The sequence below is a fragment of the Narcine bancroftii genome, chromosome 3 (assembly GCF_036971445.1).
Source record: "Narcine bancroftii isolate sNarBan1 chromosome 3, sNarBan1.hap1, whole genome shotgun sequence".
Taxonomy (NCBI): Eukaryota; Metazoa; Chordata; class Chondrichthyes; order Torpediniformes; family Narcinidae; genus Narcine; species Narcine bancroftii.
The window spans coordinates 124984080-124998170 of NC_091471.1; the positions used below are offsets into that span (position 1 = coordinate 124984080).

Below are 14091 nucleotides of genomic sequence, written 5' to 3' on the forward strand. Positions count from 1 at the left end.
TTTGGTCTCAGGCAGAATATGTTGAGCAGTACATGTTTAATTACCATAAGTTACAAAGTTGCATTTTAAAAAAAAAATCAGATTTATTAAAATATTTTGGATGTTTGGTATTGAAAATCTGCATTTGATTTTTTTTGAGGTAAAATATGACTCAAAATATTTAAAAAATTCCCTATAGAGCCTTTCTTTCAATGTTGGCATTAGAATTTCAATCCTGAAAATTCTGCATCTGCCTTAATTTGTTGTCTTTTTTGAGTATTAAAATGTTAGCTTTGTTTACAAAAATACTTCGCTGATTACTTGAAGATATAACCCACCAATGACTAATGGATGGTTTGAGGGCTAGCTCTAGTCTTTGAAACAGGGTTCATTCTGGACTTTGTGTTGGATGGTAGACAGAACACAAACTTAAGGAAAGAGGAGATGTGACATAAACACTTATATAAAAGTACAGAACAAGGTTGCTAATTATTCTCCGTTAACAGTTGGATTTCTAACATCAAGATGTTCTTGAGTTTGTGTACCTGTGATGTTTTAATAAGGTTTCAGTCTTGTCAAGACGCATATTGTTAATGACTTGCTGATTTCCGGAAAATCTGTAACCTGTTGTCAATCTGTTGGTCTTAACAAAAATAATGACTCATTTATTTTAAAGCATTTCTGCAAAAACTTGTTTTTTGACACAAGATGGCTGAAAAATTAATTATGTTTACTTCAGAGGGTAATCTGAAGTTTCAGTGTCCACTATCAGTTTACTTGGCAATTGAAATTTGCTTAAAAATATTGTGGACTTTATAGCTGATCAAGTTCGAGAGGTATTCCATGTTAGGAAAATTGAGAACTTATAACATTTAATAGTTCTTTATCCGAATGTATACTACTGATTGAACTTTGCTTGCCAACTATACGTGTCTGGAGATTGTAATCACCCTCCTTTATGTAGTATGCAGCTGTTAACTTGGTTCTTTAATGCCCTTTGGAGGAATGTACAGAAATGCAGATAAGATCAAGATCAAGATTCAATTTATTGTCTAAGTAATAAAACAGTGTCTTATTACATGAAATTCCCTTTTTCCTGCTGCAAGGCAGACCGAATCGCCAATGGCATAAATTGTATAGGCATCTCTTTCATTTCTTACAGTCGGAAAAAGAGAAGCAAAAGAGAGTCGCCCCAGAGTCACTGAGCATCCGTAGGTTCACCTCCAGCACTTTCGCAGCCACCCAGAGTCCAGTCCAAACCATTGGCACCTCGAGCTCCAGATCTAAACCTTTGACAAGGTCTGGGATCCTTTATCGGCCTCGGCACCTCCTCACATCCCAGTTCTGATACCTGGTACACCTCTAGCCAGATCAAGCCAGTCTTCACCAGTCCACAGCCAGGTGCAAGTCTTCTGACTACAGTCTCCAGCAGTCTGCAGCTTCCGTGGATTCCTTGCTCGAGTCACCAGCAGCCCGCCGTAGAGCCCCCTCACTGGTCCACCTCTGTGGTCACAGTCCCATGGGTCATTTCTCTTCTGTTGCTCCTTCTAGGGTGGTGAGTGATCTTCCTGTTCCAGTTCTCCAGTTCCCCAGAGTCTGCAGCCCTGCATGGCTGCTGCCAATTAATAGGCGCTGCCATCTTAGGTGCAGACCCTGAGGTCGCGGGATCTCAAATAAACACCACGGTAGATATTGCTGCTGCCTCAGCTTTAGAGACTAGGTGCTATCTGTGTGGTATTACCATGTGGGTATGCTGATAAGCTAATTGGCTGCTGCAAATTATCTATAAATACAGTATTGTAACAATATTAATATTTTGGGAGAATTTATAAGATTTAGAGTAGGTCACATACATACACACATTTTAAAACAGATCTTATTTGAAAGACTGAAGAATTCACATTGCAGGATCTCTGAAGAATGTAAGTACCTTTCACAAGTAGGTGTTAATTGAACTAACAAAATGCTTGACCATTGTCTTGCTGGAGTCAGGCTGTCTATCAGTACCCTTTCTACAAAGTGCTCATAGAAAGGTCACTCCTGAATTTTCTTTATCTAACAACAGATGGGAGCAGAAGAAAGAACTTCTGTTGTTTTGCTCAGGAAGGTGGGGGTTTTGCAAGACATGAGTCACATTCTCTCTTTGGAGTTTCAGTTGAAAAAGAGAGAGAGTCAAGTTAACAGCACAGTCAGTCAGTGTGTTGGACACAAGTAACTGAAAAGTGCAATCCAGGGAAAACTGAAACTGATGAAAGCAAGTTCCAGAACAGTAGATAGCTAGAAGTGCTATCTGTCTGATGTTTCTCTTGAAATAGTGAGAGTTCCATTCCTTTCCTTGGTAGCTTGAAGAAAGAGGCTACCATCTAGAAGTCCCTGATGGGGAAAATTTCATCAGCGAGACCCTGAGGTGACTAGTGATGGTACCTCAGTTGTGGAAATCCTGGAGCAACAAATATCTCTCTGCAAACCCTACAAGATCTTTCCTGAGCGGTAAACATTTACCTTTCAAGCACCAAGCCTGGTGAACTTTATACATGTTAAATTCTGTCCACAGTAAGGTGATTGTCTGCATCCAAAGAACTTGGAAGAAGGAGAAGTGAGATTAAACTGTGAACCAAAGAACTTTTCTTGAATTTACACACGCATTACATACATGTGCACTTAGAATTAGAAGGGGTTTAATTTGGGTAAGTTAAGTATAGAGTTAAGTTGATGTTTGATTCTATTTTCATATTTGAAGTTAAAAATAACTTTTGTTTTGAAAGTCACTTGTCTTGGTGAATGTCTATTGATGCTGGGTTTTGGGATCCTTTGGGCTCATAACAGTATATAAGAGTAGAAAAAAGAATAATATATTTTTTAAGGGAGTTAATGAGCATAGGAGGGATAAATGCTACTGGGATACAAGAGGGGAAATGTGACTGATGGGATTATTTTGCTGGATGGAAGTTGGCATGGATCTGACAGACTGAATAGTATTATGGTAAGAATGATCTTAGTTCCTCACACCGATAAAATTACACAAGTTAAAGCCAGAAATTTCGGAAATGTGCTTTAAGTGCAGTGTGGAGGATGGAACCTTTGTCTACTGCACCAGGCTGTGTACAAGGTTGAGATCCTTCTGGGAAGACCTGGAGAACACTCTGGAAAAAAATTACGAAGGTGGATTTTTCCTAACGTGGAAGTCTGACTCCCAGCTAAATATCGCATGATGGAATATGGAAATAGCATTGTATTCCCCTGGGGAAAAAAAATCACCTACAATTTACAGAAGAAATATGACACATTTGTATGGCAACCGCATCTGAGGCACATAGGTGCACAGATATAATTCATACACCCCTACCTCCCCGAATAAGAGAAAAGAAACAATCCGTCCCAGCAATAAAGGATTAAGAGTATGAAATGGGGAATGTAGCATACAAGACTGGTGTTTTTGCCCCTACCTGTTTTTATTTAACATCCAAGGTCCTCTAGCCTTGAGGAGGATTGTTGTCTTTGTTGGTATTTAGGTAGCTTTTGTATGTTCTTATTTTTGTATTTTTATATTTTGGTATTTGTATTGTTATGGGCCCAGAGGATCCTAAAACCCGACAGCAATAGAAATTCACCAAGACAAATGATTACTTAAACGAAAGTTGCTTTTAATTATCTTTAAACATGGAAACAGGATCAAACTTTAACTTATTTCTATTAACTTAACCTAATGTAACCCCCTTCTAATTAAAAAGGCACGTGTGTGTAATGTGTGAATAAGTTCAGAAAAGTTCTTTGATTCACAGTTCAATCTCATTTCTCACTCCTCCAAGTTCACTGCTTGCAGGCAATTCTTATACTGGGCACAGAATTTAACATTTACGAATCTTCACCAGGCTTTGGTGCTTGAAAGATAAATGGTTACCGCCCAGGAAGGTTCTTGTCGGTTGTCAGAGAGCGATTTGTTGCTTGTTGGACACAAACTGATTCCTTCCGATCAGCCACTTCAGTGTCTTGCCGAAGAAACTTGCCCCATCAGGGTTTTCCAGATAATAACCTCTTTCTTTCAGGTCACCACAGAGTTCCATTTTTGTTTCCCTTATTTCAAGTGAAACATTATACAGCCAGCCATCTCCTCTTGTATGGACCACAAGGACTTTGACCAGGCTGAACTAAGCAGACACAACCCGTCTTCCAAATGGGGTTTTTCCACAAGCTTGCCAGCTTGTCCTGTTCCAGTCCCAGCTGCTGCTGCTGAACTGTAGAACTAAATTCTCACTCTCATTCTCTCTCTCATTCTTACTCAGAGAAAACACGACCCTCTTAGAACTGCACTCAGACAGACTGCAGCATTGGACCCAATCTTTGAGTCTGTTCATCTGTTGCTTTCCAAATCAATAATCCATTACTCTACAGCATATCCAATTAACACCTACTTATGAAGTTCTTATAGGCATTCTTCAAAGGTTTTGCAAAGTCACTGGGAGCCTGGACTGTCTGGCTTGAGCAGAGCTCTGGCATTTTAATGTTTGTATTTTTTTGTGATCTACACAAAGACTGCCACAATTTATCTCCTTTAAAACATATGTATATACAATATAAAATATAACATAATCTGTCACAGTATTATTGTATAATTTAAGGGATAGGGATGGGAGAGTGTAAGGAGGGGAGAGTAAGGACTTAGTAAATCATCATGTGGAAAGAGAATGTGATATTTTGTTTATTGGATTTACATGAGTCTTTGGAAAATAAAAAATAAAATATTTCAAAAAAAAATGATCTTAGTTATCTCCTGTCTTAACAAAACTCTTTATTCCATGATTGTCATCTTCAAATCTCTTCAGTGTTATCCTCCAGCATACAACTTTGCATGATTTCTGCTTATCTCCAGTTCCATCTTCTGCCCATCCACCATTCTATTAATTCTATTTAACTAGCCATACCTTCAATGCTGCATATCTATGCTGCAAACCTAGATTCCTCATCAAAACATTTTTACATACTAATATGCTCTCCACCTTAAAGTTCCTTAAAAGCTATCTCTTTAGCTGCTTGTCTTGGTGAGTTTTTTTTTCCACTGCCTTTCTCTGCTTTCAGGTTCAAGTTGATTTGTTATCAGTTGTACAAGTGCATCGCAACAAGACAGTGATCTCTGGTCCACGGTGCAGTACACACGAGCAGACGAACGATACATATACATGTGTACATATTTAAAAATAAATATTATTAATAAATAAAAATGTCAGGGAGAATTATTTTAGCCATCATTCAGCAGTCTCTCTCTTTGTGGGACGAAGCTGTTCCTCAGACTACCGACAGGAGTAGCTGGAAGATCCCGTGTGCATGGTAGTAAGGGTCCTCTCTGACTTTGCCCTCTTTAAACAACGATTCTGGTAAATTATACTGATGGAGGGGAAGAAGACCCCAGTGATCCTCTGCCATTTTTATGGTCCTATGGGTTGACCTCTGATTCAATGCTCTACTGCAATTCCACCACATCTTGTACAGTTGGCTAATCATTTTTTTGATTGATTAACCACCAGTGAGGCATCTTGACCTGTTAAAATTACAATTTAAATATGTTGATCTATTTTTTTTCCTCAAATCATACATCAATGTATAGTGAAGATGGTGCTTACCATACCCCAGCAATGTAACTGAACTAGTCTCAGAATATTGTTCTCCAGCTGTTCTGTGTATTCTGTCTATTATTTGTTATGCTCATGGTAAATGAAATCAACAGTGAATTTTATGCTGAATTGTAATAGTTTTGGCTTGTCAGTATTTGTGCAGAGAGAACTTGTTCAAATGTATTATTTTTTTCTGAGCATCCTTTTCAGACAATGTATTTAGGAGATGTATCCTAACAATGTGAGCTGATGTCTCACGGCTGCGAACTGAGAAGCCCATTTATACCAGCTCTATTTATTCTTCAAATTTTTAAATAACAATGTGTGTAAATCTGAACAGGGAATGTTAATTTTTATCATCATATTGGGGGAGGGGGGAAAATGAGAGACAATATCCCATTCAAGACATTTTGGAGATGATAGCTAGCAGGAAATACATGATTCCTTTAACATAAAACTTGTATGTCAGACAATTAATATTTTAACTAATAGGAAGCGAGTCTGCATCCAATATCCCTGGAGAATAATATTGATAGTTAAAGCAATTGCTCATTGCTCATGTTTATTTTGGCCATGGAATGTACGTCAGATTTGCCATTCTTTTCATTCTGATAGCATTCAAATAGAGAGAAAATTATAAGGAGATTTTGGTTTGTTCAGACATCAGTTTCCATCACATTTGAAAGTCTCATAACATTCCTTAAAGGAATTTCAGAAGAACTCACTGGAAGAATGTAGAAAAGTACTGGAGAAACTTAGCAGGTCATGCAGCATATGTAGGAAGTAAAGGGAACCAACACTTTGTGCCTGAGCCCTCTATCAAGTTATGAGCATAAAGCAGGCAAAAAGGAGGAGAGGAGGCAGAGGTAGGAAAATTGTCTAACATGTAAGAGTTGGATGAGTAGAAGAGAAAAAAGCTAAGGTGAAGGGGAAGGACGTCACTCTCTATGGAGAGGGATGCGGAGATGGAGGAAAGGAGACAGAGCGATAAGGAAAGAAAGAGACTTGGGGGAGGGGTTTAATGGAAACTGGAGAAATCAATGTCAATGCCGTCTGGTTGGAAAGTGCCCAGAAGGAATATTAACCTTCTCTAGGAGTGCTATCGAGAGTGTCCTGGGCGGCTGCATCACAGTATGGTATGGTTGTTGCACCGAAAGGGATCAAAGATTAATCCACAGGATCATAAGACAATTAGAAGGCAATAAACTTGACTTGAGGTGTTGTTCCTCCAATTTGCAGGTCCCTTCGGTTTGGCAGGGCATGAGGTCATGGATGGACATGGTGTGTGAAATTAAAATGGTAGGCCACTGGGAAGACCCTGTTACTGCAGCAAATGGAGCAAAGGTGCTCAGCGAAATGATCTCACATTCTGTGTTCCTTGCTAAATTTGCACCAATAGTTTTGCTACATAAATGATACAGTGATCATTGCAAAATGTATTGTTTTCATGCAAATTTACATGCTTCACAACTTGCCAAGATTGGATATTTTGTTGCAGCCCTCCTTCAGGCCCGTGTTGGGTGGGAAATTTCAGTGTACTTGCCATTGGTGTTAAAGGAATTATACTTTTAGAAGACAATCACGTGTGACAAGGAAGAGACATTGAAAGTGTTGTCATTCCCACATTATCGCAAAATACATTGCTGCAGATCTGGTGTCTTGCGTATTGGCAGATAGGGAAAGAATCAGATTTCCTTTGCGTAATGAACAGATGGACGTTGTACGACAGTTCAGTATATTATTGATCAATGATTATTTGTTTGTTTAAAGTTCTGTATTTTTTAACAATGCAAATTTCAGATGGGAATTCAAATCATCTCTGGTTTGCTTAGTTCAGACTTCTACTGGTATGGTAATGAGACCACTGTGGTCTGACCATATCCTGTGTTCTTATCTTCCTCAGTGAGAGTTGCTGGGAGGAAGGTGCAGTGGAAGCAATTTTGGTGATGTACAATATGTCAAAGGAATGTGTTCTGTCGCCATAGTGCACCCCTCCGGATGGTCAGTGAGTAATGAGTTGAGACAAACTGCTCTGTATTTTGAGCCTTCACCAGTGAGGGGTTGAAGGGGTATGAAACATCAGACTTTGTAATATTCCTGGTGCATGTGCAGAACCAGGTTCAGTATTCTTTGCAACGATAACTTAACCTTGCAGAACACATAAAGTACTTGGCAGGTCCAAGGTGTTATTGCGTTATCACAAGTACACACCACTCAACAACTAATAAAATGCTAACAATCCTAATTTGGGATACTTTGCCTTCTGAAGATGTACTGCTTTGAAGTACACATTTATCATGTGTCAAATTTTAAACTAAAAGTAATGATTTGGGTCATCAATTCTGCACCTTATCCCTATTCCATTTGCTTTGCGGAATTCAACATATTAATCACCTAAAGGGATGTTCTGCAAAATGAGTTAATTGGCACAGGCATGAGGAGCTAATGATATTTCTATTCCAGTTCATTTCAGTGTTATTTTTGAGCTTCATCATTATAGAATGTTTGAGTTTATCCCATTGGACTTGTGCTTTCATTCTGAAAGAGCTGTTTCCTAAGCCCCATTTATTCTGAAAATCCTTTCAAATTCTTTCTTTTTTCATGTTTATCAATTTTGCGTTTAAAGGCATTTTTTCGAGCCTTCAATCCATCAATGTTTTTTGTACTCCAAGTATGCTGCTATTCATGTCTCTCATGTCCCCCTGTGTCATACTCAGTAATATTTCTGTGGAACAAAACAGCAAAGTATTACCTGCAATTATGTCACAGTTATATTATTTAAAAATAAAATAAAGCTTCAATGTTTTCATTTTCAAAATTCCATAACGGTTATCTGTTAATCTGCTCTAATCTCTTTTAAATATTATTACAAGCCCAGAGGACACCAAATCCCAGCAGCAATAGAAATTCACCAAGACAAATGGTTACTTAAACAAAAGTTGCTTTTAATTTTCTTTAAACATAAAAACAGGATCAAACTTTAACGTATTACTATTAACTTTACCAAACTTAACCCCTTCAAAGTCTAAACATACATGTATGTAGTGTGTATATGTTCAGGAAAGTTCTTTGCGTTAATAGTCCAATCATTCACTTCTCACTCCTCCAAGTTTGGTATCGAGCAATTCTTATATTGTGCACAGAATTTAACATTTTTGTATTTTCATCAGGCTCTGGTGCTTAAAGGTAAATGGTTACTGCTCAGGAAGGTTCTTGTTGGTTTTAGAGAGATATTTGTGCTCGTTGGATACACACAAACTGACTTCCTCCGATTAGTCACTTCAGTGTCTTGCCGAAGAAACTTGCCCCATCAGGGTTTTCCAAATGATAACCTCTTCTTCTAGGTTACCACAGAGTTTCTCTTGTGTTGTGGAGTCCAGAGGACCCCAAAACCCAGCAGCAAAGGTTATGCACCACAACACAGGGTTACTTAAACAAAAGTTTTTTTTAATTATATTTGAACAACAGAATTAAACTTTAACTTATTACTTAATCTACCTAACTACTTAATGCCCCCTCTAATACTAAGCACAGGTGGTTGTAATATATATTTAAGATTAGAAAAGTTATTTGGATCCAATCTCATGGGTTGCAGGCAATTCTTGTACTGTGCACAGAAGTTAGCATTAACAAAGTTCACCAGTCTTTGGTGCTTAACAAGCAAATGGTTACCACTCAGGAGGGTTCTTGCTGGTTTTCAGAGAGAGATTCCTTTTCCAGAACATATGCAAATGATCCCTTCTCAATCAGTCTTGCTGACAAAACTTCCCCCCTTCAGGGTTCTCGAGATGATCTTCTTTCTTTCAGGTCATCTTTCAGATTGCCAGTCTTCTCCTTTGACCAGGCAGCCTTCCAAAGTTTGCCAGCTTGTCCCTCTGGAACGGATTTCTGTCTCTCTCCTCTCTGTTTCACACCCTCCCTCTCTGAGAACAAGACTCTTCTCTGCTGCCTGCAAATATCACATGTTCTCCCAGGCAAGCTGCTGTCTATACTTTGTTGCCTCCTGCAAAAAGCATTCTGCAAAAGTCCTGCAAATATTCTGTGTTTTAAAATGTGTGCGTGCAGGCTGCTCTAACAATTCCTCCCAAACCACCTCTCAATACTCTGTCACATTTGTTTCCCTTATTTCAGGAGAAACACTCTAGCCAGACATTTCCTATTGTCAGAACTCACAACCTGTCTTCAAAAAGGAGTTTTCAACAAGCCTGCCAGCTTGCCATGTTGCAGCCTCAAAAGCTACGGCAGAACTGACCTCCCTCTCTATCCCAAAAGAGAAATCACCTGCCTGTTTTTCCTCTCTCTGCTTGTAAAAAACCAGAACCTATCCCAAGGCTCCAAATCCAATCCTTGAAATATCTTTATCAGCACTTGAGCCCGGACTTTCCAAAGCAGATCCATTGTCTCTGCAGAGTCACAGAGACTGAATGTCTGGCTTCAGCAAAGCTCTTGCATTTTAAATGAGATGTGAAGTGTTAAGTATCTGTTTGTGAAGTAACCTACACTAACCCCCCCTCCCCCCACAATCTATCTCTTTTAATGTCATTTATATATAATATAAAATATATAACCCATAACAATATGGAGTGGGAATAAGTGTGAATAAGAAGATAGAACACTACAGCACAGTACAGACTCTTCAGCCCTCAATGTTATACCAGCCCTAATATTCCTTAAAAAAATGTATGAAACCCTCCCTACCCCATAACCCTCTATTCTTTCATCCATGTGCCTGTCCAATAGTCTTTTAAATGCCCCTAATGTTTCAGCCTTCACTGCAGTCCCTGGCAAGGCATTCCAGCCACCCACAACCCAATGTCTCCCCTAAACATTTCTCCCTTAATTTTGTACATATTTCCTGTGATGTTTGCAATTCCTGCTCTGGGAAAAAGGCGTTGGCTGTCCACCCTATCTATGCCTCTCGTAATTTTGTGGACCTCTATTAAGTCTCCTCTCATCCTTCTACGCTCCAAAGAGAATTGTTAATTACGTTTTGCTCATGACAATGGTAAGTAAGTTGCATAGTTTGAAGTGATATTCTTTGTGATCTTTTGCTGAGATGAGTTAGTCAACCATCTGGGTACGAGACAGGGATTACATTTAGATAGTTGGCTGAGAGTTAAGGTGCATGAAAATGTACTGATACCAATTGGCCCAGTATCATGGTGTCATTCCATTGTTTGTGCTTCTTTTGAACCACCTGTGCTTCTTTGTCATCAGCATAATCTTCATATGCTTATCCAACTTTCCATGAACCTCTGACCTTCACCTTGTTGTCTACTAGTATTCCCACCCATTTGTGGTTAATGATTTCCTAAGAAATCTCTTCTTATTTCTTTGTGGCTATTTCTTACTAATATCCTCTAGTTTTGCTCTCTCCCAAGTGGAAAAGTCTTTCTGTCTATCCAAAATCTTTACGGAGTAAAACCCCTGTTATCTGGCAGCCTCAAGCAACCAGTTTAAAAAAAAAAGCAGAAAATAAATAGATAAAAATTATGGAAGTTTAAAATTGGCATGTCTCGCCGTTAGCTCGCCAATCCATACAATACATAATGTCAAAGAACCGGAAAATTCACTTATCCGACATCTTCCAATTCCCATAGTGCTGGATACTAAGGGTTTTGCTGTATTGTGTTACCCTGAACCTTGATTTCAAGTGAAAACAGACCAAACCAGTTAAGCCCCTTACTGATGATTACTACTGCACAGTTCTGTCATCGATCAAGTATTGTATTTTTTTTCCTTTTGCCTCCCCTTAAAAAGGTCTCCTAACCTTTTAAGAATATAATTGCCATAAACAGATAGGAGAGTTCTGATCAATATTTGAGGCAAATTTGGGACTACTTCACTACTAAAATTACATTAAATAAATAAAATAACTTCTGAGGTGCAGAAGTTGCTTTGTTATTCTAATTTGGATTTAAGTATGTTTGATGTCTCATGGCATTGCTGTATCATTGTGCTATCCTTTTTAAGTCATTTATCTTTGGCTTTGAAATTAATGACTATTTAAACTCTGCAACTTCATCCTTATTAGAGGAAATACTATATTTTTTTATGTGATTCTTCCACTTATGAATGTCATCACTTTTTAAATAAATTTAATCTTTTGCATACTGTCCACAACTCCATTTTTTAACACGTGTGCTTCAGTAAAACAACATTGTGACTAAATTGAATAAGCAACCCTTATCTTTAAACCATCAGATTTGTACATTTGCTCAATTTTTTTTAAACCTTCTATACACCAGAAAGTGCTGACTGTGGATCTCTTGTGTTTCCAGGTGTTCGAAGTGCTTCTAGCTGCTTTGTTGTTCCAATGGCAACAGGAATGACCCTCACTCTTTGCTTTCTTGCACTGCGCCACCGGAGACCTAAAGCAAAGTTTATCATATGGCCAAGGATTGATCAAAAATCGTGCTTCAAATCCATGATCACAGCAGGTGCAAAATTCACATTATTTTATCAAGCAGCTCCAAGCTTTCATTTCTCCCCATGACAGATTTGCTGTTATGGCTTCTCTTTTTTTTTCCCCTAATTTTCATGTTATTTATATTCTGGCATGTTTTATTTTGCAATTTAATGATTACAATGAAGTTAATGTCTTTCCCCTCTGTGTTCCTGCAACCCTCCCCCCCCCCCCCCCCCCTCTTCCCAGAATTTATCACAATACTTCTGAGCTTTCTGTGGGAATATGCTTAAATGGTCATGTTTGGAGGAACTAAAGTAAAACTTCTGTAAATACTCAACAAATTGGATATCATCTCTAGAAACTATTTATGTTTCATGTTGAAGAGTTTTCAACAGATTGAAAAAGGGCGAAAGCAAATTGATAGTGGAGGAGGGTAAAAATGGACATGGGTAAAATTATGAAAGAATATGGCCACCCTATTACAGACCTTCCCTTTGTTCTTTGCCCACCTCCTCTGCTACCTTAACGATCTTGCTTTCTTTCTCAGTTCTAATAACGACTCTTCGACTGAAACATTTAACTTTCTTTTTTTCACAAATGCAACTGGACGTGATGCTGCAGAATTTTCTGTTTTTATTTCAGATTTCCACTATCTGCAGTGGTTTTTAAAAAATTTTTCATTCACTATGCAGGGCAGCAGTTTTCATTCTTCCAGCAATCCAGGCTTTGCAGCAAGAAATTAGAATGGAGTCATGTCTGAATCAGTGTCTTGGTGCATTTTGGCCTTGTGGTAATACTTCAGAATTAAATTATATGTAAATGGATCAATTTTCTCAGGCAAATAAACAACACAAACATCTTTATCAACCCCTTCATGATCTCTGATTTGGCTGTCTAATACTCAGCACTGGGTGTACTATACTTTCCTCCAGTAAGTATTTAGATCATGATACAAGAAATAGGAGTGGAATTTTGCCATTAAGTCTGCCCTGCCATTCCATCATAACTGATTTGCTATTCTTTTCAAACCCATCCTTCCTTCTCCCTGAAATCCTTGATTCCCTTCCTAAACAAGAACCCACCTACATCTGTCTTAAATATACCCAATGATAGCCTCAACAGCTGTCCGTGGCAATGCATTTTCACGGATTCACCACCCTCAGAATAAAGAAATTCCTCCTCATTTCTGTTCTGAAGGGATATTTTTGTATTCTGAGGCTGTATCCTTTGGTCCGAGACTCCCCCACCATGGAAAATCCCTTTCAGTATAATCATAGGGCAGTGCAGTTAGCACCATGCTATTACAGGGCCAGCAACCCGGGTTCCTATCCCATGCTGTCTGTAAGGAGATTGTATATTCTCCCTGTGTCTGCATGGGTTTACTCCGGGTGCTCCAGTTTCCTCCAACCAAAAACATAAATGTTTTGAAGGTTAATTGGGCATTTGGGTGGCACAGACTTGTGGGCTGGAAAGACCTGTTACTTTGCTGTATATCTAAATAGAATAACTCATGCAGTTTGGCATGCAGAGTTTGGCAAAACTCTGCATGCCAAACTGCATGAGTTTTTCAAGCTTTGTTGGGACCAAGGAAAACTGCCTCAGGACCTTCGTGATGCCACCATCATCACCCTGTACAAAAACAAAGGCGAGAAATCAGACTGCTCAAACTACAGGGGAATCACGCTGCTCTCCATTGCAGGCAAAATCTTCGCTAGGATTCTACTCAATAGAATAATACCTAGTGTCGCCGAGAATATTCTCCCAGAATCACAGTGCGGCTTTCGCGCAAACAGAGGAACTACTGACATGGTCTTTGCCCTCAGACAGCTCCAAGAAAAGTGCAGAGAACAAAACAAAGGACTCTACATCACCTTTGTTGACCTCACCAAAGCCTTCGACACCGTGAGCAGGAAAGGGCTTTGGCAAATACTAGAGCGCATCGGATGTCCCCCAAAGTTCCTCAACATGATTATCCAACTGCACGAAAACCAACAAGGTCGGGTCAGATACAGCAATGAGCTCTCTGAACCCTTCTCCATTAACAATGGCGTGAAGCAAGGCTGTGTTCTCGCACCAACCCTCTTTTCAATCTTC

General features: G+C 39.0%; 1 protein-coding gene across 7 annotated transcripts in view; it reads left to right on the plus strand.

Annotated features, from left to right (window-relative positions):
* The window catches only part of sepsecs (Sep (O-phosphoserine) tRNA:Sec (selenocysteine) tRNA synthase), a 138921-nt gene that overhangs the window by 54481 nt on the left and 70349 nt on the right, over positions 1 to 14091 (plus strand). For all 7 annotated transcript variants that reach the window (XM_069925039.1, XM_069925040.1, XM_069925044.1 and 4 more), the window contains one exon: positions 11870 to 12028. In XM_069925039.1, the coding sequence (XP_069781140.1) occupies positions 11870 to 12028 (159 nt within the window). The remainder of the gene's footprint in view (positions 1 to 11869; positions 12029 to 14091) is intronic.